The sequence below is a fragment of the Capsella rubella genome, unplaced genomic scaffold (assembly GCF_000375325.1).
Source record: "Capsella rubella cultivar Monte Gargano unplaced genomic scaffold, Caprub1_0 scaffold_3, whole genome shotgun sequence".
Lineage (NCBI taxonomy): Eukaryota > Viridiplantae > Streptophyta > Magnoliopsida > Brassicales > Brassicaceae > Capsella > Capsella rubella.
This window is the reverse complement of record NW_006238921.1, coordinates 8868888-8893552: the sequence shown is the minus strand read 5'-3', so window position 1 is coordinate 8893552 and position 24665 is coordinate 8868888. Positions and strand designations below refer to the sequence as shown.

The window sequence follows — 24665 nt, the reverse complement described above, 5'->3', positions numbered from 1 at the left end:
TTTTAAATTTATATTAAAGTATATGAATTACAATTTTCAATCATATTTTGCATATATTCAGAATTAGGTATAAGAAATATAAGTTGAAATCATGGTTTATTTTAGGCAAATAAGAGATAGTAAAATATCATTAGTTTCCAAGCTATGTATTTAACATATTTAAAAGATAAAAATATGTAGATATATATAACAAGTAATTAATATATAATAATATATCCCATTATACATAAGAATATTAACACTTTCGATTATCTCATTTTACATCCCACTACTGCAATTAGTCCCGCACCACCAATTGATTTTTTTGTAAGATCTTCAATTTTTTCAACTAGGATAATTTGTTTTGGCACGTTTAAATAATTTATATGAAGTTATAAGATTTATAATATTATCTTTTCAGCAAAATATAACTCTGACAACTATTTGATTCTTAATATTTTCACGAATATGGTTTATATATAATCATATATATGCATAATCACAACAATGGGTGTTAAAGATTTTTGTTACTCTTATTGAATAATTTTTTGTTTTAAAAGAAATATAGTTTGAAAAGTTTGTAAAAAATCTTTGGTAACCTATAATTTTGAAAATATACAAGAAAATATTGTTTTTTACCGCAAAAAATGTAGAAATATTGTAAGAATCCAGGTTTTCTCGCATTTTCAATCGTGTAGATTTTGTGTGCTTAACAATTTCCCTACTATAATTATAGGATATGGTATTTAATTATAGGATACTAAAGTGTCACGTCCAAATAGTAAGAAGCAACGGAATCACGTAGCTCTACTTCCTTGACATCTCCTACATATGCGACCACCTCACATCTTTATGATGAATTAGGATCTGTTTCTCGTTGTTGGTAATGTGACGCCCGGCTGAAATGACAAGCAGAGATTATGCAAATAAACAACAATACTATACATGCGCAAGTACTCAGGTGGTCCATGCTCAACAGTACCTCTAATCTCCAGACAATTACATTGCATATAAAACGAAAAATTGAACTAAAAAAAATATTTACCACGATAAACACACAAAATCTAACAAAAAGTTGTAACACATAGCAATGTCTTAAAGTTCATATCAAAATTGTTTTGACCCAGATTTCCACTAGCTTTGACAACTCCACCTACTTGTATTAGCTGCTAATCTTTTGATTATATTGTAACACTTATTTTGTTTAACTTGACCATTAGTTTCTCGATTGAAAATCGTGACTATATTTAAACCATTCGATCATGATCTCCTATATTTAATATTGGGTAAATTTGTTGTTTAGTACGTTTTGGAAACAATATATGCTGTTTAGTACATTTCCTATTCATAATTTGCAAAATAGGTGTTGTGTAATAAGGGTTGTGTGTAATAGAATTTTGTGTGGGGTAAGAGGTTGTTGGGTGAAAAGACAAAAATAGGGCATGTGTTTGTTGGTGTGAGTAGTTTGTTTTGGAGAGAAAAAGAGGTGTGTAATAGATTTTTTTAAATTATTTTTTTTTCTTTTTATTACACCATTCCAATCTAATAATTAAAATGTTCACCAATATATATATTTTTTTTGATATTTTTCACAAACAAAAAAAATATATGTTTTTTTCTCTACAATTTGATATGCATTTTGTTAAATGATTTTAAATTTATATAATAGTCTATATATATACAATTATATCTGTACATATATTTTTGTATACAGTTGTTATACATACATTTTTTGTACATATAATAAGTGTACAGTTTGATCTGTACAATTGTACAGATCTAAAATTTAGAAAATTTATTTGTTATTATCAAATAAATCATCAAACAAAATGCATATCATATAATAGAGAAAAAACATAGATTTTTATATATCTGAAATTTTTAAAAATTCAAATTTTCATTTACTAGTATTTTAGTTTTAAGATTGAAGGGGAAATGTAATAAAAAAGAAAAAAAGAAAGAAAAAAATATTAATTAAAAGTGGGAGTTAATCTCTTCGGTTTGGGGGGGATAAATGTTCAGTGGCATTAATAGTAAATAGATGGATATAATAATGGCAAAACAGGGATGTGTGCAAAAGTGAACAGTGACTTATGTGTATTTTGCAAATTATAAATGAGATTATTATAAAGATAGGCACAATTCAGCTTCTAACTTCGGAAAGAGGCATAGTAGGAAGGAGAGCATTAAATATATAACAAAACTAACTGTTGATGACATTTCTGTCCCTAATAGTTTACTATGCTGGCTTTAGTGAGATTATGCAAGTTGATTAACAAGTGGAGCACAGTAATTGATACCAATTATGTAGTGAAAAGCAGCGATTAAAAAGAAAAATATTCACTAAACCCAAGTTTAAAGGGACTAAAAACCCCAATCAAAATTAAAATAATTCATATTTATAAACCCAAACCAAATTTTTTTTATTACAAAATCTAAACCCTAACTATTATTTTATCAACCCAAACTTAAATATAATTTTGTTTATTTATAAAATATAAACCCTAACCACTATTTTATCAACCCAAACCATAATATAATTTTGTTTAATTATAAAATCTAAACCCTAACCACCAGCGGCGGACCTATGTGTAACTAAGGTGGGTCAGCTGACCTCCCTAAACTTAATTTGTTTGGTTAGTTTCATAGGATTTTATACATTTGCAACTAGTTTAGTTTGGTTTAGTTACATATTTATAACTATTTGACCTGGGCAAAAATAAATCCTGGGTACGCCACTGCTAACCACTATTTTATCAACCAAAACAAAATATAATTTCGTTTAATAATAAAATCTAAACCCTAACCACTATTTTATCAACCCAAAGCGAAATATAATTTTGTTTGATCAAAAAATCTAAACCCTAGCTATTATTTTATCAATCCAAACTAAAATATAATTTCGTTTAATTACAAAATATAAACCCTAACCACTGTTTTATCAACCCAAACCAAAATATAATTTTGTTTAATTACAAAATCTAAATTCTAACCACTATTTTATGTGTTCAAAAAAAAAACCACTATTTTATCAACCCAAACCAAAATATATTTATGTTTATTTATAAAATCTAAACCCTAACAACTATTTTATAAACCCAAACCAAAATATAATTTTATTTATTTATAAAATCTAAACCCTAAATAATAATTTATAGATATAAATTGAATAAATTTTCCTTAATAAAAATCGTACAAAATTTATTCCTTTAGTTTGTTTTATTTTATTTATTTTAATTTTGATTTTTTTTAAATAGAAAATGATATGGCAGATTGTTATACAATTTTGATGGATTAATTAAGAGGATATGAACAATAGTGTAAACCTAAATATTTTTTAAGAAAGAAATAGTATGGGATATTGAACATATTTGGTCAACAAGTTTTTGAACAGATTTGGACATCATCGATTCACAACAAAAAAATTTTAATAAAGCATCGAATATCACAATTTTTCTTTTAATATAACATGAATAATCTGATGTGGTCAACTATTTTCTCGTATGTGAAAATTATTAGTTTCACTAAATAATTAGGAATAAGTAGAACAATATCATGAAATCAACTAAGTAAGGGTAGTATAGTAATTTCCAAAAACACAAGTGCCTAATGCTGAAGTTTGGTGGGCATTGTGTTTGTTTCCGAAATGCATCGGCGTTTCGTTACTTTTTCTGTAAATAACTCATTATAAATAGTGAATGTATCAAATAACATATTATGTTTTGAAAACGTACTATATTGCCAATTATTCCTTTAATATTCTATTTTTAAGTACATATCGTTGTCTTTCCATTTTGTTGTAATACTTTGGAACTTTTCTACCACGGTCAATAATGAAGCTTTGCTTGTTTATTGCATATGATAAGAACCAAAATTTTGTTACTAGATGAAAAAAATAAAAGAAGCAAATTTTGTCGCTCTATAACTTCTTCTGGTCCTTTAACTTGTGTCCTCAACTTTCTTTTTAATGTCAACATCTTTACCACATTATCATCCCCCATATCTAATATATATATGTTATCATAAAGTACATAATATTCTACGTTATATTTGATATTTTACATTATCCTGATACATGCATCTCCTCTTTTTCCACAACCACTTGTGCGTAAAAGAATGGTCTTTTTATATTTTCTTCTTCAACACTATTGGTTCCTCTGCTCTGACTCATGAAGGAAACCACCAAAGAGATGTCCTCACCACCTAATCTTCCTCTTGAAATGGTGGAAGAGATTCTCTTAAGGCTCCCCGTAAAGTCATTGGCGCGATTCAAATGCGTTTGCAGCTCGTGGAGATCTTTGATCTCAGAGACTCTGTTTGGTCTGAAACACGCTTCGATCTTGGAGGCATCGAAGGCAACCACTTCCAAGAAGAGTCCTTACGGAGTCATCACAACGTCTCGGTACCATCTCAAGTCGTGCTGCGTCCACTCTTTATACAATGAATCAACCGCCAATGTTGTAGAGCATGATGGTGAGCTTATAGGCAGAGATTACTATCAAGTCGTGGGGACTTGTCATGGATTGGTTTGCTTCCACGTAGATTACGACAAAAGCTTCTACTTGTGGAACCCAACCACCAAGCTTCAACAAAGATTGTCTGGTTCGGATCTTGAAACGAGAGATGATGAGTTTGTTGTAACGTATGGGTTTGGTTATGATGAATCTGAAGATGACTATAAAGTGGTTGCATTGTTGCAACAAAGACAACAAGTGAAGACAGAGGTAAAGATCTACTCAACGAGACAAAAGCTCTGGAGAAGAAGAAGCAACGATAGTTGTTTCCCATCTGGAGTTGTTGTTGCTGACAAATCAAGATCCGGAATCTACATCAACGGGACACTAAACTGGGTAGCCACGACTCACTCATCAACATGGACTATTATATCATACGATATGTCACGAGATGTGTTCAAGGAGCTTCCCGGGCCAGTTTGTTGCAGCCGAGGATGTTTTACATTGACGCTTGGAGATTTGAGAGGATGTCTTTCAATGGTGTGTTACTGCAAAGGAGCTAAGGCAGATGTTTTGGTGATGAAGGAGTTTGGAGAAGGAGAGTCTTGGTCTAAACTCTTGACCATTCCAGGTTTGACTGACTTTGTTCGACCACTATGGATCTCAGACGGTTTAGTGGTTTTATTAGAGTTTAGATCCGGTTTAGCTCTCTATAACTGTGCTAATGGAAAGTTTCATTACCCAGTTGCACATAGCTTAAGTGGTTGTCGTGACGCCAAAGTTTATGTCAAGACAATGGTTTCTCCAAGTGATCGTTAACATTCAAAAAACAATTACTGGATTTGGTTCAGTTCAGATTTGTTCGGTTTCTCCTTGATGAGAAGATAAACCGAGATCATCTATGTGAAGATAAGAGTTAAGATCATGTTGTTTTGCTTCTGTAAATTTAGTGGTTAGTTTCTTTGTTTTATTTTGTGTATTAAAACATCATTGATTAGCAAATGAAGGAGGACTAGAAAATTGACAAAACAGAGTATATCTCTTTGGTTACTTGCTTATGTCTTATACTTAAGCATCCCTTTTTGCTTTGAAGAGGACCATTCTATCACTACTTTGTTGCTCTTTATAACTAACAAGAGGGTTAAGAACATTACAAACTGATTAGATTTGAACAATTGTTACACTTTATTACTTGGATCTTTCTTTTTTTACTTTGATCAAAACACAGTCTAGAAAGATAGATGCATATATCATTTATTCAAAAATCCAAACTCGACGGGAACAAGAACAAAAACATATAAGAGGAAACACTCGTATTGCAAGTGTATGCATTTTTTAAAATTGTCCATGTAGATTGTAGAAAATAGCTTTTTATCCCTTTTTGGTGATGAATGAGATTGGAGAAGGAGAGTCTTGTGACGCCAAGTTTATGTCAAGACTCAAGACAATGATTTCTCCAAATGATCTTTGACACCAATGTTATAAAAAAAAAAAATTTATTGGATTTGGTTCAGTTTATATATTTGTACCTCTGTTAAAAAAAAAAAACATTAATTCTCTTTAGTTAGAAAAATTACATTCTCATAGAAACCAAAAAATAAAATAAAAAGAATATAGTTCCTAAACAAGTGTTCAAAAATACATCGATCCTTTATGCTTTCAAGTGTTTCGTGCTCACGTGTACGTACAATGGTGGAGAATCTTGGACGTTAAGTTAGATCAGGAGGGTATTTTATCTGAGCTAGAGCTCCGAGCTGATCCTGAGTTGGTAAAGACAGGAGTCTCTCTAGGCATAGAGACAGATCCACGACCACTTCCACGACCACTTCCACTGTTAGTGTTTCCCATGTCTTTCGTCTTGTGAAGCAGAAATGTTCCTGACAAAATCGTCACAAACCCACACAACTCTGTTGCAATCTTCAATCCACTCTGAGAAGCCCAGTCCTGTAGTCAGTCACACAAACTTTATTTAATTGGACTTTGTTTACTTGGGGATGAAGAAAAAAAGAGTTGAATAAAGAGATTCTTTTTGACCTTGAACATGATCATACTAGCTATGATGGTGAAAGTTGTGAACATAACGTAGTAAACCGGTGAAATAACCGCGGTGTTGAATGTATCCAGTGCCTGATAGCCAATTTACAAAGAGAGAAGAAGTTCAGAAAAGATGAATGTGATGAAGGCTTGTGTGCAAACAACATGATTGAATTTTACTTAGTTTTTTTTTGTGTGTACCTTGTTCAAGTAGTTGATTTGTAAAAGGCAACAAAACGCAACTACTAAAATGAAAATCCAAGTGTTGAAGTATATGAACTGATTCGTCCCCGAAAACGTTAGCTTTATCGCAATCGCCACAGCTTTAACACTCATAACCTATACAATCAAGAAAGCCTGAGGAAAATTTTCCATGAAGCATAATAGTTAACAAAGAGAGATTAGCTCATCAAGAAAAATCGTACCGTAAGAGAACCCATCAAGGAACAGATTCCAACATATACTATCATATGAGTCTTTCCATATCGCGGTTCATAGTAGAAGATCAGTATAGCTACCACAATCACGATCACGGCAGAATACACAAGGAAACCTGATGAAACAGAGCTTGCCATCAGAAGCAGTCTTACTAAAATTCGATTTTTCTTATTGTTAAGTATATATACCTGGTTCAGTAGCAAGCTGCCATATTTGCTTGACTGATTCAATCTTCTGCTCATGTGGTGCGTGTAAGACTATAGTTGTAGACCCAACAACACAGAGAATGCAACCAAGTATACCAAACATATGCAGTTTCTCTTGCAAAATAAAATGCGCTAGCACTGCGCTGCATAAAACATAGGTTCTTGTTTTCAAGAAAACCATAGTCTATAAATATAATATATATAATAATATGATATACTGATTCAGGTTCCAATACCTGAATATAATACTTAAAGCTCCCAAAGGTGTTACCAGAATAGCTGGTGCAAATGCATAGGCTGCAAAGTTGGCTACTTCCCCAACAATCACTAAACCAAGAGGCCAAAACATGTTTAGTCATTTGCATCTTGAGTTTTAAAAACAGTTGAACAGAATCTTGAGTTTTAAGACTTACTTGTTATCATTCCAGCCCACCACCATGGTTCTTTTAAATATCCATACCCTCCTTCACCTGATCGAGGATATAATTACCAAGAAGTTAAAAGATCCATATTGAAGTGTTGATTTCAAGAACTAGTAGGGATGTGAAAGAAGCTCTCTCACCTGCTCGGACACCGCTTGCGCCGGCCTTCTTGAGACCTTTTTTCTTGACGATGAAGCTAGAACCAATAAAAATACTTGAAGACACTGCTAAAATGACTCCAGTTATGTTATCAGGTGACATTTGATCCATCTTGGCTATATATATATATATAAGCAAAGATGAATCAGCTTTGATATATGAAGCTCCCAGAAGAATATTTGGGGAGAAAGATTCCAATTTCTTTCAAAGAGATTCTTGCAACTGGATACACAAAACAAAAAACAGAATAAGAACATCAAAAGTGAGTTTTAAATCTCATCTCTCATAAAACTAAAAAGAAGATTAAAAAAAAAAACTCACATACATATTGCAAATGATCATATTACTGATTATACTTTAATAATTAGCTCATCTTTAACCAAAAACACACAAGAAATAGATTCAGAAAGAAATATATTAAAATTCCAAACAGATGGCAGAAGCAGGCAAGAGAGGATTTTTTAGAATCGTATCAAAATCAAAAGAAGAAAAAAATCGACTAATGATACTATGACAAATCTTTAAACTCCAAACAGCAACAAAACAAGAACAAGAAAGAAAGAGACAAAACAATAAACTTTACTTCCAAAAAAAAAAATAGAATCTTAAGGTCGTCCTTCAAAGTTTTGAAATGTTGATTTCTGATTTTTTTTTTGCCAGAGAAAAAAAAAAGTTTTAACGTATGAATACCTCAAAACCCTCTCATATACGTTACCTTTTGTAACAACAAAAACATTAACTAAATTAATTCTCAGAAATCACTAAAATATCGCCAGTAAATAAATAAAAACAATAAAAAGTGAAGAACAAGCCAAAAGACTAAAAATCCAATTTGCTTCTTCTCACAAAACCCATCACAAAATTACATGTACAGAACTCAAAACGCGATTTTTTTTTTGAGATAGTGATTGCACAAAAAAGAGAAAAAGAAAGATAAAATTCGAAAAGTAGGCAAAATAATATATCACGAGCAAGAACGTGGCTTTATGTAGAATATTCGAATGGTACCTTTAACTCTGCCACGTTCTCTTCTCCCCCAAAAAAATGAAAACAACAAAGAGAGAAACACAAAACTAAGAAGAAGAAGAAGAAGAAGAAGAATCTAAAGAGACCATAGTTGTTATTTTTTTGTTCTTCTGTTGAAACAGAAACAAAACAAATTAGGGTTTTGGTTGGTTTTTGTGTGTTGTTGCTATGAAGAATCTGCAGAGGAGGAGAAAGAGAAGATCCAGAGGATATAGGGGTGTAACACAAAAAACAGCTCAGAAATTAGAAAATTATCGCCAATTCATAATTATTCTCTTTGGTTTATACATAAAACAATAATAATTATATTTTTTACATGCTCGCCACTTTCTTTAATTGTTTTTATTTTTAATTTCCGTATATAATTATATTTTTGCAAATTTGCTTTTATTTTATTTTTTCAAATTTATAGAAAGAAAAAAAAATATCTAGATGAAGATTTTGTTTGATTTTTTTTTCTTTTTCTAATATTGTTACATTTGTTTGTGGAGGATATGGAAGTAATTCAATAACTAGATCTTTATGATTCGCAAGCTAGTAAAATGTTTAATCTATATATAAACCATTTAAAATGTTTAATTAATATTTAATATAATTTAAATGGTTATTTTTAGATATTAATAAATTTAAAATTGATCACCAATTAAAACTAGTAATCACACCTATAAGGATATACTGTACATTGAAAGCATATCATTTATATTTAATACTAATAATTACACAATATTAGCTTTATACATATTTGTAAATTTTCTCCTTTGCAAAAGATTGATAGACCGATAAAATATTTAGGATCATGAAATAAAAACCGATGGAGAGAACCTACTAATGTACATAAGTCAGCATTTTGTAACCGATGGAGAGAACCTACTTACTTTGTGAAGTATACGATCAAATATCTATGTTTGAACTTATATGAGGACCGCAATTGCAAATATAGTAAAAGAACAGAACCCATTAGAAAGAGTTGAACAACCAATCTCCTCTGCATTTGCAACGTGTAATGACTGAGGAGTGATCTCACCCTCCTAATAAGATCCTTTTGGCCACTCTCTATGGACTATGATCTGTTTTCTTTGCCCTTGTATCTTCACTGGCCGCCACTTGTTTGTCAGCAACAAACTCATATTCCGAATCCGGTCTTTGTTTGTTGCTTGGTTTGATGTATGTTATAGGCCTGTTCCTAACGTAGAACCATGGCATTCTTGTAAACATAGCTATGGTTTGCGAGGGAACATCTTTCTCACAATTTCCTTGCGAAAGACGTATTGCAAGGGATATTGCGAGGGATACGCTAGGCATTCTTCCCTTGCAATACGAGTATTTTCTTGTCATGGTTAGATGATACATTTGAATTCGACAAGTTATAAAAAATATTGTATGACGCACCCAAACCCATCCGAAAGGTCTTATTACGGTCGTGAGGATGAATTAAAAACATTCAAAGCTATAGTACTTATTTCACTCTTCTTAACACAAACATCATAACAATAAACAAAATGATACAAAAACACCACAACGAAATTAAAATAACACAACAAGTGTATAATAAACCGTTATTTAATCACCGTTACTTAACTAACACCGTGATCAAACCACACTTGTCCATTTCACATTTCACCTTCTCAATATCATCTCCCGGTAACGTCACCGTAGCAACCCTCTCATCCACCACAACCCCTGGCGAAACCACCACCGCTCCGCCGTCACCAATCCCCTGGACATTACAATAAACCGATTCCGGCGACTTCCCCAAAACCTTCGCCTCGTAAAAATCAACTTCGCTTAGATCCACAAACGTCAGATTAGCACCGTAAACAATAAAATCCGAAACATCATCAACAATCTCATCGATCTTAGACCTCTCATCGCTCGCTTCACCGATCGATTTCACAATCTCCTCCAAACTCGCCTCCGCCACCGAGAAACCGACGTGGACGGAGCTTATCACCTGACTGTTTCTCACCGCTCTGGGTTTTAACCCGTTCGGATCCGGACGAATGACCGTAATCGTAACCGGATCTGATCCTCCTCTCACTTTGGCTATACACTTCCATATAACTCCGATGAGAATCTCGAATACATCGTCTCCGTTCGCCGGAAATTTTGATTTTATATCCTTAACCGTCAGATTGAAGGAGAATGTTGTCATTTTACTATTACTTGGAGTAACCCAAAGGTCTCCAACCGGGTCAACCCGTTTGATTGACTCCGGTTTTGCGCCGGTCGAGTTCGGGTTTTGAAATACTCTTTCTAACTCAGAGGTTTTGTGGGAGTAGATCTTCTCACCAGCAAAGGCCCGAGCCCATAAGTTGAAGACATGAGAAAGCGATAATGGATCTCCCATGATATGAGCCCAGCTCAATCCCAAAGCTAATCCACCACAGCTAAACCGGGTCATCTACGCCAAACAAAACCGTATTAAACAGATTTTAATTTTTGTATGGCAATTTTTATGTACTTTACGTGAATTTGTAGTGGTACGTATACCTGAAGATAGATCAAAGGAGAGAATGCCATATCTGGTCCAACTGGTTGATGGTAAACCAAAGACTCATCAACGGACCGGTCCGGTACACGGAGCCACTCATCCACCGTGAGATCACAATGACTCTCCACGAAACGTGTACCACAGTCGTTGCACTTAATGTACGGACGTCCCGACTCGTGCCGTCTTAACCTGCCAGTGATCCATGAGATCTGATCGAACACTGGAAACAAGGGAGCTTTCACGCTCATCACGGTCAAGTCACGTGCTGTCTCGGCTGAGTAGATGTAAACCACCTTTATGTAGTGGAGCTTCATGGCGAGGTCTAAACCAGTAGGCTCGTGGGTCGTACCGGTCTCTGTTGGTCTGGACGAACTCACGGTCGATAACCGGAAGCCATGAACAGGACCGCTTCCCTCTTCTTGAACTCGACCCATGTTTTATGAGACAAAAGATATGTATGAGAAATATTTGACAAGATGAGTTTGAGTGATGATCTCTTGGTCTAGTCTAATATAGGTATATATAGAAATATACTTAGATGTTTTTTTCATGTATTAATGTGTTTTGCTACGTGTCTCTCTCTCTTTCACCCTTGTTATATGTATAGATTGTGACTATAATCTACTCACGTTGTTATAATGCATAGAATAGAGACAATATGTATTTGCGTCACGAGTTGGTGAACGTGACCCCATTCTTATTCGTTTTCCTAGAGAAGGTTATATAACCTATGGCCATTGTTGTATAAATAATTGTTGGCAATCCATTGTTGTATATATACGATATGATCATCGTATCATGTGAATATATATGTACCAACAACTTAGAAAAGAGATTGAACCAATATTAGCTTAGCTTAATATGATGAGCAACCATTTTAGGTAATCAGCCGAGTTTTCTATTACTATTTGAGTGTACTTAACAGAATTAAACAATGATTGAAAGTACATATAGGTTTTAGATATATATACAAGTTGGAAACAAAAAGTTGGATACACGGGGCCTTTGTAGTTTGTACTCGTCCTGCGCTATCCGTTCCATTAAATATTCCGTGAAACTCATTTTTGATCTTTTGGTCTAATCGGAATAAGTGTGTATGTTGATTCTTTTTGTTTGCATAAATCAGTGAATTGTCGTGCGACACTGCGAAGCGTAGATAGATAGCTTGGTAGATGATAGGTTCACTCCATATCCTTATATGATAAGTTCCAAAGACAACCATCTTTCGTTGACAGTCGTCCATGTATAGAAAGTAAACTCAAACCATTTATCATAGATTTTGGGTTAGGTCTACGTTAGTAAACTCTTATTGTATACGTTACGTCTCTTATTTGTCATAATAATTGTCTAGAACTTGTGGTTGATATAGTTGATGGTATATATCGAACTTAATTTGTACGAGCTTGTGTAATTTTGTATAGTGGGTCGTCTAGGCCTACGTATATCAATTTATTTTGATTTGAATAGTACTTCTACTCTAAATAAATACGTTTAAAAAAGTTGGTTCGACCTGCAAATGTAAATCCGTACAGTATATGGCAATATGTCATGATGGCCGTGAGAGTATATACTCGTATTTTATTCAACAAACAAAAAAGAAGTTGCTTTTCAAACAATTTAAAACATGTTTAATTCACAAAAAGCCAACTAAACTTGAGACCATTTCAGAAATGTATAAAAAGTTATCACATATTTGATACTTTATAAAAATATATATCATGTACTAGCTAGTGTTGTTCAGTGTCAAATACACCACAATTGGTCTTATTCGGAAAGCAAACAAAAAAAGCAACCGCAAGCGAGACAAGAGTACGAACAACCAAATACTTAAAATACTTCCAACACATTTACTACAATCCCACCTAGTTAAGATCCATATGGTTTTATTTTTGTAACTTACCAAAATAGAAAGTAAATGTGATTTAATGGAATGGTTTATAGCTACCGTATATGTTAGGTATATATGGTTCCGTGACTTTGTAGTTCATCGATCTATTGAGGTTGACATCTGTAGTATGTTTAACGTTTGTGGAGTTTTCATATGAGTTTTAAAATGTCAATACCAAGAATCATAAAGGTGAAATTGTACAGAGTTAATGAGTTCCGTAAACTTAAACTCGTTTCAGCATATAGTTGATGTTTTACATGTGCATAGATTAATGTGAATATGAACAGTTAAGAAATATTAGTAGACGGTTGTGAGTTGTGTGATTTACGTACGTCTTCACGTTAGTTTCACCAACTCAACTACAATGAAGGATGCAACCACTATTCACGTACGATAGGTTTGTATGTTTGGGGCTATCACTCGAACTTTATAGTCGAACATCTATAAAATACGATAGCCTTGTAATATGACTCGTATTATACGAGTTTACTGTTTTAACAATTATTTTAATACTAACCATAATCTAATATTGTTGTTTTTAAAAACATATGACTTATATTAATGAGTTATAAGGTATTACAAAACATTGTAACAACCATTCAACCAATAAAGGAGGTACAATAAAAGATTAATATAAAGGAAATTAACCAATAAAGGAGGTACAACCATTCAACCATAGAATTACTGCAATGTGATTATGTAAAAGCTTATCCGTTGCTGCATTCTTAGCTCGATTAACATGGCCTAATCAACAATCAATGAGGCAATTTGGACATCCAATTCTAATATTGTTTATTGTTCTATTTCTCAGTTACTATTTTATGTGATATACCTCGTGTGAGGATCTTGTAAATGGGGTAATATGACCTTTTCTCCTTTTCATTTCACCTGCTGGATATTTCCTTCCTAGAGAAATAGCTTTTTGAAAAAATATTTACCAATGTTTCCCTTACCAATAGCTTTAAAAAAAAAAAAATGAAAGTAACTTCAGAAGTTAACTTGCTAAAATATATATACATTTTTAAATTTTTATCCTATTACTTACATTGATTATTTTTTATATCTATTTCTGTTTCCAGAGGTTATATAGCAATTTGAAACAACTAACACTTGAACAGCATATCTAAATGGCTGAATTTATGCCTAATTGTCTAAAAGGCTAAAACTATACTAAAGAAGCATTTTTGGACCTTATAAATTGGGTTTCAACGCATTTTTCAGTTTAGACCATACAAAAGTGAAGTATCTTTCAGCTCTTGACATCTTGTTGTATCCAAATCCAATCATGTAATGAGTTTTTTTGGACCTTATAATGGGTATTTTAGTTCATGTATATGAAGCAGCTGATGTGACTTAAGTCACTTAACTCACTAAACAAAATAACAAATCGATGTTTATAGATAAATAACACAAGCCAAGGTGGCATAAATAAACTGAAATAATTTTGTATAGCAATTGCTCATAAAAAAAAATACATAAAAACTTTCATGAAATAATAATATTCTTTAAATTTTTTACAAGCTATCCAAGTAGAGCTTGATGACATATTAATTTTTAGATACACACCACTGAACAATATTATTATGCAAAATTAAATTATACGACAAATAATACCATTTAAACCATACACAACTGGTACTTATTTCACTCTTAAATCTTAACACACACATCATAGCAATATAACTAAACCATCCTTTCATTCACCGTTAACTAACACCGTGATCAACCCACACTTATTCATTTCGCATTTCACCTTCTCAACCTCGTCCTCCGGTAACGTCACCGTCACAACTCTCTCCTCCTCCACACCACTCGGCAAAACCACCACTGCTCCGCCGTCACCTATCCCCTGAACATTACAATAAACCGATTCCGGCGACTTCCCCTTAACTTTCGCCTCGTAAAAATCAACTCCGCTCATATCCACAAACGTCAGATTCGCTCCGTAGACAATAAAATCCGAAACACCGTTAACAATCTCATCGATCCAAAACCTCTCGTCGTCTGCTCCACCGATAGATTTCAAAATCTCCTCCAAACTCGCCTCAGCCACCGAGAAATCGACGTGAACGGAACTTATCATCTGACTGTTTCTCACCGCTCTTGGTTTTAACCCGTTCGGATCCGATCTGATGACCGTAATCGTAACCGGATCTGATTCTTCTTCTCTCACTTTCGCTACGCATTTCCATATGATTCCGATGAGAATCTCGAATACGTCTTCTCCGATCGCCGGGAAATTTGATTTGATCGCGTCAACCGTTAAATTGAAGGAGAATGTTATCATTCTGCTGTTACTTGGAGCGACCCATAGGTCTTCAACCGGGTCAACCCGTTTGATTGAGTTTGGTTTTGTTGTACCGGTAGAGTTCGGTTTTTGAAATACTCTTTCCAAGTCAGAGGTGTTGGGACAGTAGATCTTCTCACCAGCAAAAGCCCGAGCCCATAAGTTGAAGAAATGAGAAAGAGAGAATGGATCTCCCATAACATGAGCCCAGCTCAAGCCCAAAGCTAATCCACCGCAGTTAAACCGGGTCATCTATCAGCAGATAAAAACGGAATTTAACCGATCTTTTTGATTTTTATATTTGGCTATAAAATTATATATTTCTTTCACTATATGAACGTCGAGATTTTCTTGTTTTTAATCACTTAACACGTTTATGACCTAGACTCGTATTAGCTGACTTCTCTTCCACTCGAACAAAATAATTGATGCCGATGTATTAAGAATATAACTTGCTTTCGTTTGAAACTATAAATACGTATTATTCATGCAACTATATATATGGTATAGTTAGCTAGGTCTCATCAGCCATATATCCCGTTTAAAGTTTCTCTCTGTTACACTAGTTCTTGTCTTCATCTTTTTCGTATTTAGTGGTAAGCAAACTTCAGAAACATGTACTATATGATTAATAAAGGTAATGAGACGTCTTTATCTATGTTAATGAATGGGGCTATACGTAAACTTTAAATCACTAGAGATATATATATCTACTACGTACGTACCTGGATATAGATCAAAGGAGAGGATCCCAATTCCGGTCCAACTGGTTGATGGTAAACTAGAGACTCATCAACGGACCTGTCCGGTGCACGGAGCCACTCCTCCACTGTGAGATCACAATGACTTTCCACGAAACGTGTGCCACAGTCGTTGCACTTTATGTATGGACGTCCCGACTCGTGCCGCCTGAACCTGCCTGTGATCCATGGGTTCTGATCGAACACTGGAAAAAAGGAGGCTTTCACGTTCATCACGGTCAAGTCACGTGCTGTCTCGGCAGAGTAGATGTAAACCAACTTTATGTAGTGGAGCTTCATGGCGAGGTCTAAACCAGTAGGCTCGTGGGTAGTACCGGTCTCTGTTGGCCGGGACGAACCCACGGTCGATAACCGAAAGCCATGAATATGACTATTTCCCTCTTCTTGACTTCGACCCATGTTTTATAAGACAAACGAGGTATGAGAAATATTTGGAAAAGATGAGTCTGAGTGGTATCTTCTAGCCTAAACGGGTATATATATATAGAAATAATTAAGTAATTTCAAAGGTTTTATGTTTTTCTTATTTGTTAATGTTTTGCAACGTGTCTCTCTCTCTTTCACCACTGTTATATAGATTGTGACTCTGTGACTATAATTTTACAAACGTTGTTAGATATATGCATACTATATTTCATAATAGAGACAAGAGGTTGGGCGTCGCAAGTAGGTGAACATGACCCCAATTCTTAATTGTTTTCCTAAAGATCAGGCGGCTACATAACCTACGGCATTGTTGTATAAGTAATACATTGTTACTTAGACCTGTATATATGTAGAGGAATTGTATTGGAATAAAGATTATGAAATATTATACATATATAGGAAATATGATATACAATACATATTGTTGAATATAGTGTTATGTTTGAGACCCACTAAAACTACGGTGAGTGTACAACTTTGTCGCTACACTCATCTAAGAAGATTAAATGGGTCGTTAAATTCTGAATTACGTAATGGTTATAAAAACAAACACATCACACATGTAATAAACTATAATAACAAATAGCGTATTAATTTATAGTGTTATATTATCCTTAATTAATGATTATTTTTTTCTAGAGAGAATTTAATAACTTTATAAAAATACTAGCAGTTGATCCGCGCTCCGCGCGTGAGTTTTATAATATTGTTTTGTTAATTTTTTATTTATTGTAATATTTTATTATATTTTTAGTTGATTTTCAAAAAATATTATAATTATTTTATCTTTAATTATTATCTTTCAATACTCAAATTTGGATTAAAAGCATTTGATTCAATTTATGAAATATCATTTTTTTTCTTCTTTTTGATCATGTTATAAACTAATATTTCACTTTCAATTTTATTTGTCCTCTTAATAATGTTATGTATACAATTGCATAACATTTGGTTTATTATACAATAAATTTAAAATTTACTTCCATTCTAAAACTGAATAACATATTTAAAATTTTAAATTATGATCAATTTAAAATGAAAGTTGAATTGTATTATTACCACTAATAAAAAAAATTAAAGTATTGTTTTTCTTATTTTAACATTTCATTTATTTTACATAATTTATTTTTATTTATATAAACTTTCTATTAATTAAATAAGTAACATAAATATGCACTAAATGAATGTTTAAATTTATTTTAATGTAAAAACAAAAATATGGCTTAGGTGGCATCATAAGAAAAGAGAAAAGCTAACTTTATATATATAGATAAATAGGCATTGAAAAAATTCGATGTAATCACTTACACATAAGAAAACAGTTATCACATTTAGGGCTCTTCATGTACGTTATTAATTAGCATGCAATTTATAAATCGTCATCATTATGATTTCGACATTATGAAGTTTTGAACAGAAATTGTAAGGAGATGATAAAAATGTAAAAATTCAAAGATATGAGGGTGCTTAAAACTTTGGCATAGAAGAAATTACAAAAAAGGAACATTAGCAGAAGTAATTGGTGAGAAATCCACAAACAAAAATTCATAAAAACTAAGTTATCTGGCGAAATTTTGACAAGATAACGTAAAGAGGTGGAGAAAATTATGGATAATATAAATATTTTGGTGCGTGAAACTCTTCATAAATAGAAAGAAACTAGTATAAAAAGACAAAAAAATTTGCAGAAAAAATTGATGAGAAATCCACAAATGAGAAAGATCCATTTGAACTTAATTATATGACGAAGTTTTAAACAGAAAATGGTAACGGTAACGGTAACATTATATATCACGAAAATACAGTGGTTCATAGTGAATATTCATAGAGAATAAGAAACCGACTACAAGAATACAGAAGTATGTTAATTATATCATTATAACAAAGTTTATATAATTATATTAATTAAAGATATTGATGAGATAACATAACTACAGAATTTTTCAAAAGATATATCTATATATATAAAGTTAACTTTTTCTCTTTTCTCCTTAAGTCACATCATCATCCACCTCATTTTATTATTTAATTTTTAAAATTAATTATACCATTTTATCATTTAATTTTAATATTTAAACCTATGTAAATAAGTTTTTTCCAAAATGAATATGAAAGGTCTTTTTTTTATATTATACATTATAAAACTAAAAAAGATAATTGATTAAGAGTTAAAAAAACTTACTAATTATTGATTATACTAACAAATATATAAATAATAGATTATAGTTTTTAGTGAATGTTTAAAATATATATATGATTATATTTACACAATGTAAACCTAAAGATAATGAGATTTAACGGCAATAAAACAAAAAAATAAGAAATTTTGAGAATATAAATCTATCTAATTTATGTCTCAAAAAAATTTCTAACATAAGTGAGATAGGTCGGACCGAAACATGAATTCTTATTTTTTATAAACATATAAAAAGGTAAAAATAAAAATAATATTTCTTTAAAAGTTTCCAATATGAATTTAACTATTTGTTTCCAATACAACACATATGTTAAACTAATAAACAAAATAAAAAATTAACTATATTTCATAAAAATTGAAAATTAAAATAAAACATTATTAAATGAAATAAACTAAATATAAAGTAAATTATACTAATATGTTAAATTTAAAAATTGTTCCATATGAAAAACAAAAAATATATAAAACATAAAATCAGAAAAATATATAATAGTATATAAATGATCATTACGAGATATAAAGTACGACAAATCCAAAAAATGAAACCGTAAAACAAAAAATAATAAATTATGACAATATATAAAGAGATAAGGTAAAAAATTAAAAATACAACAATCCGCCCGAAACACACAAATTATGTTCAAATTTCATGCCAACATATAGAAGGCCCAAAATATTAACATCTAGATATATATTTGGTAAAAACCCTAATATCACACGTTTCCCACACTTCGACTTATACTATACACATTTACTTTCTCAACGACTAATGAAGCTAAAACTCAATAGTTTTTGTATATAAACACAATTTAAGTTTTAAAAAAGTAAAGTATGGTATAGTGAAAAAAACAAGTAGGAAAAAAAGTACGAACCAATTACTTATAAACAATATAATAAACTCCCGCGCGTAGCGCGGACAACCGACTAGTAATCATATAAAAATGTGTTAATGATTACATTGGCTCATCCGATAAAATTTCTTAACTTATAGCAATATTAATTCATAGAAATTTTATATGTGTTATGTTTAGTTAGGGTTTAGATATGCACTTTGAGAAAAGTTGGTATTGATGTTCAACAACTTTAATTTTCAATTAACATACATGGGGCCTGATCTAGCCTTGCTACCCGTTCCATTAAATATTTTTAACAGGAGAAATTATTTATGAAATTTAGTTGTAGACATCGGCGAATTGTCATGCAAGGCGGCTAAACAAAGTATGAATGAGAGGTTCACTCCTTATCCTGATTAGTTCCAGAGACATCCATATATCTTTTGTTGAATGACTTCCCAAATTGCGGAACATTCGCAAGTTGCATGCAACATGCATGCCTCTTTCCAACGCCACACCAAACGACTCTCTCATGAGTCATCTTAAACAAAAACGAAGCGAAGATAAATCACATTGAAATGAATCATGACTAAGAAAGTGGTGTCAAACAATGATATGATGGGTTACAATTCCGAGTCTTCGACAGCTTTTGCTTAATCATAGTCAATAGGCACACATAACATAATATTGGCATTTTTTAATAATATACATGAAGAAGTATAGTCGATGTGTGGGAAGTAAACTACAACTGCTTACCATATATTTTAAGCTAAGGTTAGGGATCAGCTTTACTTGTATGCGTTATATATGTCTCTTATTTAATTTGTTATTTGTCTAGAGCTTGTACGTGGTTCGGTGGTTGCAGCTATTGAACTTTGTACCTTTGTATTGTGTGGACGTCTAACTATAGTAGGCCTATATTGATTTGATTAGTAGTGGTGCTCTAATTAATATGTTTTAAAAAGTTATTGCGATTGCAAATGTAGATGGCATAATAAGTAGAGTATTACACCCATTTATCAAAGAAAAGGATTAAGGTACATTTTTTTTGGTTGGAAAGGATTAATTAAGGTACTTTTCAACAAACTTAAAATATGTTTAAATCACAAAATAAATACTATATTATAATTAGGTATATATGTGCATACAGCAAAGAAGTGAGTTTAAACCAAAAAAAAACCCAAAGAAGTGAGTAATCCAGTGGTTTACATATTTTTTTTTTTTTGGTTTATATTCGTTTCTGCTGCAAAAAATCATATATTAATCGAACCAATTAGTATTTTATATTCAATTATACTAATCAGCTAACTAAACAACATGGTCACTATATATACCAAGAATCATAAAGTCGAAATTATGTAGAGTTGGTTCCGTACATTTTAATTCGTTCCAGTATATATAGTTCATTTATGTATACTGATTGATGTGCGTATTGATGGTCGGGAAATATTAGTTTGGTCTCAGTAATATCTTTCGACATCCTGCGGTCAATGACCCATACCAATTTTCACGTACGATAGAGGGTTTGTATGATGTTGGGAATCACATGAACGTTTTTGTCGAACATCTATATGTAAAATAACTACAAAAATGTCGGGTAATGTAATGTAAGGTATTATTTTGATCCCGAGTGGCCGTGTCGGTCGGGAGCGCAGAGCCGTCCTGAGGATTTAGTGGCTTCAAGCAAAGGAACAAAATTGACCCACTACAAAAATGCAACAATAGTCATGTATAACATTATTATCTTCATGCATGCTTGTTACCCCCAATAGCAATAATTTATTGTGTTTTCTTCTACCGCCGTAAACGTGTAAAAAAAACTTGCACAAAGATATAAATAAATCGACCCACTAAATACATTGATTTATCTAATTCTATTTTTACTTTTTTTTTTTTTTTTTGAAATTCTATAACGAGGATCAAACCCTAAACATCCAAACTACTACAATTGCTACAATACTCGGTTGATCTCCTTATACTAGGTTTCTTAAACTACAACCTACATCAAAGGCTCCAAAAACTCATGGTTGGTCTCTTTGTTATGTGACTGGTGTTGGGATATCTAAACCAAGCCAACTTTCTATTAGTATGATATTGTCCGCTTTGGACCTATAACTCAAACCCGTACAGAATTTTTGGGTTCTTTCCCAAAAAACCTCATACTAATTGGAGTTGAATTTGATTTATATATTAGAAACTTTTTTTTCTAATCTTCCGATGTGTGATATTGGTTTGTATTCCAATAACTGGATGTGGGATATTGGTTTGTATTCCAATAACTGGGTTTATGGACGACCTGAGGAGCTCATGACTCATGACGACACAAGAGCATCTCTATTGTTTATTTTATAATTAATTTCTAATGGAGATGATCTAACCATTGGTTTGAGAACCGAGACTAACTATATATTGCAATGTCCATAACTTGCTAAACATATATTGCATTGTGTGTAGTAGGTAAAATTGGAACAGTGAAGGAATTTATGCTGAATGGCTTGTATTTTAATGTTTAGTTGCCTTCAAAAGAAAAAAAAAACAAACTAACAAACTAGCTATAGTTGGAAGAAGTTGATCTCAGTGGAGATTCTTAACCACAGTACTCTACTCTCTTGTTGTTGTTTTTTTTTTTTGTCAACACCTCTACTCTCTTGTTACTTTACCTAATCTACTCGTTGGTAGGATCATATTGCCATATTGGCCTTGCTCGGACATGAAAGAACGCAAGATTCGCAACACAGAATGTAAAAATCGTTGAGAGCATATACAATAAGTAACTTCAAAATACTAATGTGGATATATACTCTTCGATTACATTATTGAAATTATACATCTTTCAATTTGAACCCAACAGAAGAAAAAAAAAACACAGTATATTTTAATGGGGTTTTGCATAACAACATTGTAATGGGCTTTCTATACCTTGTGTTGGGTTTTTGGTCACTGATGTGAGTAAACAAATAGATAAACATGCCGACGTGGCAACAAAGGTCGAACAAGTTAGAGAGAAGTCCGTGAACATGATCCCCTACATCGGGTACATTTTACTTTCACTACACTACCGCTTTTTCACGGTCTTTACTCTTTACTGTTTACTCTGTAACCTCTCTATTCTATTGGACAAAAGACTATAGTACACACTAATAAAACACACCTAACCCACAGGTGATTAATCTGGGCAGCACAAAAGATCTTTTTAAAGAAAAAAAGAGAGTTTTTGAGTTCTGTATAAAATCCCTTAAACCCTACTCTTTGTCTTCATCCTCTCACTGCCTCTTTTCTCACTGACTACTCACTGTCACTTCGCAAAAACCCTAATTTCGCCATTCAGGTTCGCTTCACCCCTTTAATGTTCTTTCTCATCTTTTTAGAAATGGCTTTGATTTTGATAATCTTTTTGCTTCTAGGTTTTGTACTCTGTTTTGGTCTGATTGAAATGGAATTTGATTAGTTATACAACATATATGGTTTTGATATGTTTTGTGTGCAGATATCTAGAAATGGCTTTTTGCAACAAGCTTAGTGGTATTTGGAGACAAGGTGTTTCTCAGAGCTCAAATGTTCCAGTCACATCTATGCTTGGCTCTCTCCGTTACATGTCCACTAAGCTTTTTATTGGTGGTAATGTATTTTTTTACATATCTTCTTCCCTTGCTGGTACTGGTTTTTTTGTAGCTTGTATGAATTTTAATTTGGCTTTCACTAAATTTGAATGTTTTGGTTTGCTTTCAGGTCTCTCGTGGGGAACTGATGACTCCTCCCTGAAGGACGCTTTCTCTAGCTTTGGTGATGTCACAGAAGGTAAGCCAATATTTTCTGTTCCTTAATAGAATGTGTTTTTCATTTCGAATGGTTATAACAATTGCTATGTTAGTAGTGTATGTATATCAGACGGTTCAAGAATGATGATTTAGGTTGGTTGATAAATAGTTTTGCTAAATGGTCTTAGTGTTTGGCTTTTGTAGTGTTTAGGGACCTATTTGTCTTGTTTGTTGTGGTTCATGTATCTTGTTCGTTACAAGTGTTGTGTCTTTGGTTGTGCAGCTACGGTGATTGCAGACAGAGAGACTGGGAGGTCAAGGGGTTTTGGATTTGTCAGCTACGACAGTGAAGACTCCGCAAACAATGCCATCAAAGAAATGGATGGAAAGGTTAGAGAGAATTGCTAATGCTTAATGTTGAGTGTTTTGTGTTAAAAGTCATGTCTCTTGTATGTATGATGGGTAGCTTAATACATTGTGTTGGTAAGTGTTCTGTCTACGAAAGTCTTGTCTTTTTACTTAGGTTTGGGTTTGATCAGGAGTTGAATCCATAGTGTTTGAAAAGTTCTGTCCAAAAAGTCTTATCTGTTACTAGCTCTTTTGAGGGTTGGGTATGTGATCAGAAGATGAATCCATATTGTGTTCTGTGTAAAAGGTCTTGCCTCTTACTAGTTGTTTTGTGTGTGTTTTGGGTATGATCAGGAGCTGAATGGGAGGAACATCCGTGTGAACCTTGCTAACGAAAGACCGAGTGCCCCGAGATCATCATTCGGTGGTGGTGGTGGTTACGGTGGTGGAGGAGGTGGATACTAAAACAAGCCAGAGGATTTGAGAAAGAGAGAGAGAGGAGCCTCTGAACTTTCAGTAGTTAGTTATTAGTTTTGTTTCCCTCTCTGTTTAACTGCAAACAAACCTTAAAACTAGTTTTGTTAAACTTCTTACTTAGACCCTGTTTTTGGTTGTGTCTTTTCCAATGAATACCATATTGCTGCTACTCCATCTTCAGCAATCTATGTTGCATCGAGTTGATTTAATGTTTAAAACTTTTCCTTTTAGTCACAAGTCATGTATGAGTGATTTTGATATGATTGTTCGGACTTGTAGATATACCATAGAGCCATGGAGGTACCAATTAGTATTTTGGTGAATGAAACTGGAGGCCAATAATGAATTTAAACTGGAGGCCATGCCCATTGGCCCATTAGCCCATTTTACAATATTCTACATTTTTAAGCCTATTTGTGTTTCCTTGTTCTGCCAAATACAATTCTTGTGCTTACTCCCAATTTGGATGTAGTAATATCAA

General features: G+C 32.7%; 5 protein-coding genes across 7 annotated transcripts; 2 read left to right on the top strand and 3 right to left on the bottom strand.

The window, feature by feature from the left end:
• Positions 1–4133: 4133 nt before the first annotated feature.
• Positions 4134–5483, top strand: LOC17891098 (F-box/kelch-repeat protein At3g23880). The gene has a single exon (XM_006299475.2). The coding sequence runs from the start codon at positions 4149–4151 to the stop codon at positions 5250–5252; it is 1104 nt and encodes a 367-aa protein (XP_006299537.1). The 5' UTR covers positions 4134–4148; the 3' UTR covers positions 5253–5483.
• Positions 5484–5976: 493 nt separating this feature from the next.
• On the bottom strand, positions 5977–8764 carry LOC17893102 (probable magnesium transporter NIPA1). 3 transcript variants are annotated; one of them, XM_023786512.1, is made up of 9 exons: positions 8701–8764; positions 7674–7914; positions 7525–7581; positions 7348–7438; positions 7094–7254; positions 6893–7020; positions 6669–6806; positions 6468–6560; positions 5977–6377 (listed from the first exon to the last, which is right to left on the bottom strand). In XM_023786512.1, exons 2-9 carry the CDS (start codon positions 7801–7803, stop codon positions 6153–6155), a joined length of 1023 nt encoding a protein of 340 aa, XP_023642280.1. In that variant the 5' UTR covers positions 7804–7914; positions 8701–8764; the 3' UTR covers positions 5977–6152. The 3 variants fall into 3 exon arrangements, with proteins under 3 accessions (XP_023642280.1, XP_023642282.1, XP_023642281.1); XM_023786514.1 differs by lacking the exon at positions 8701–8764 and adding an exon at positions 8014–8312; XM_023786513.1 differs by lacking the exon at positions 8701–8764 and adding an exon at positions 8018–8312.
• Positions 8765–10145: 1381 nt separating this feature from the next.
• On the bottom strand, positions 10146–11676 carry LOC17892149 (protein ECERIFERUM 26-like). The gene is made up of 2 exons (XM_023786112.1): positions 11209–11676; positions 10146–11119 (listed from the first exon to the last, which is right to left on the bottom strand). Exons 1-2 carry the CDS (start codon positions 11641–11643, stop codon positions 10289–10291), a joined length of 1266 nt encoding a protein of 421 aa, XP_023641880.1. The 5' UTR covers positions 11644–11676; the 3' UTR covers positions 10146–10288.
• A 2913-nt stretch (positions 11677–14589) lies between these two features.
• On the bottom strand, positions 14590–16544 carry LOC17892469 (protein ECERIFERUM 26-like). Its single transcript, XM_006297677.2, has 2 exons — positions 16110–16544; positions 14590–15636 (listed from the first exon to the last, which is right to left on the bottom strand). Exons 1-2 carry the CDS (start codon positions 16542–16544, stop codon positions 14794–14796), a joined length of 1278 nt encoding a protein of 425 aa, XP_006297739.1. The 3' UTR covers positions 14590–14793.
• Positions 16545–22832: 6288 nt separating this feature from the next.
• On the top strand, positions 22833–24393 carry LOC17892083 (glycine-rich RNA-binding protein 4, mitochondrial). Its single transcript, XM_006298634.2, has 5 exons — positions 22833–22929; positions 23089–23219; positions 23331–23399; positions 23643–23749; positions 24062–24393. The coding sequence occupies exons 2-5, from the start codon at positions 23099–23101 to the stop codon at positions 24170–24172; spliced, it is 408 nt and encodes a 135-aa protein (XP_006298696.2). The 5' UTR covers positions 22833–22929; positions 23089–23098; the 3' UTR covers positions 24173–24393.
• Positions 24394–24665: the final 272 nt, after the last annotated feature.

Coding starts and splice junctions, on each gene's coding strand:
- LOC17891098 (XM_006299475.2), top strand. CDS start 4,149: ATGAAGGAAACCACCAAAGAGATGTCCTCACCACCTAATCTTCCTCTT.
- LOC17893102 (XM_023786512.1), bottom strand. CDS start 7,803: ATGGATCAAATGTCACCTGATAACATAACTGGAGTCATTTTAGCAGTG. Junction 7,255..7,347: donor GCTTTAAGTATTATATTCAG/GTATTGGAACCT, acceptor TGTTTTATGCAG/CGCAGTGCTAGCGCATTTTA. Junction 6,561..6,668: donor AAATCAACTACTTGAACAAG/GTACACACAAAA, acceptor ATTGGCTATCAG/GCACTGGATACATTCAACAC.
- LOC17892469 (XM_006297677.2), bottom strand. CDS start 16,544: ATGGGTCGAAGTCAAGAAGAGGGAAATAGTCATATTCATGGCTTTCGG. Junction 15,637..16,109: donor CTCCTTTGATCTATATCCAG/GTACGTACGTAG, acceptor ATCTGCTGATAG/ATGACCCGGTTTAACTGCGG.
- LOC17892149 (XM_023786112.1), bottom strand. CDS start 11,643: ATGGGTCGAGTTCAAGAAGAGGGAAGCGGTCCTGTTCATGGCTTCCGG. Junction 11,120..11,208: donor CTCCTTTGATCTATCTTCAG/GTATACGTACCA, acceptor TGTTTGGCGTAG/ATGACCCGGTTTAGCTGTGG.
- LOC17892083 (XM_006298634.2), top strand. CDS start 23,099: ATGGCTTTTTGCAACAAGCTTAGTGGTATTTGGAGACAAGGTGTTTCT. Junction 23,220..23,330: donor CACTAAGCTTTTTATTGGTG/GTAATGTATTTT, acceptor GTTTGCTTTCAG/GTCTCTCGTGGGGAACTGAT. Junction 23,400..23,642: donor CTTTGGTGATGTCACAGAAG/GTAAGCCAATAT, acceptor TTGGTTGTGCAG/CTACGGTGATTGCAGACAGA.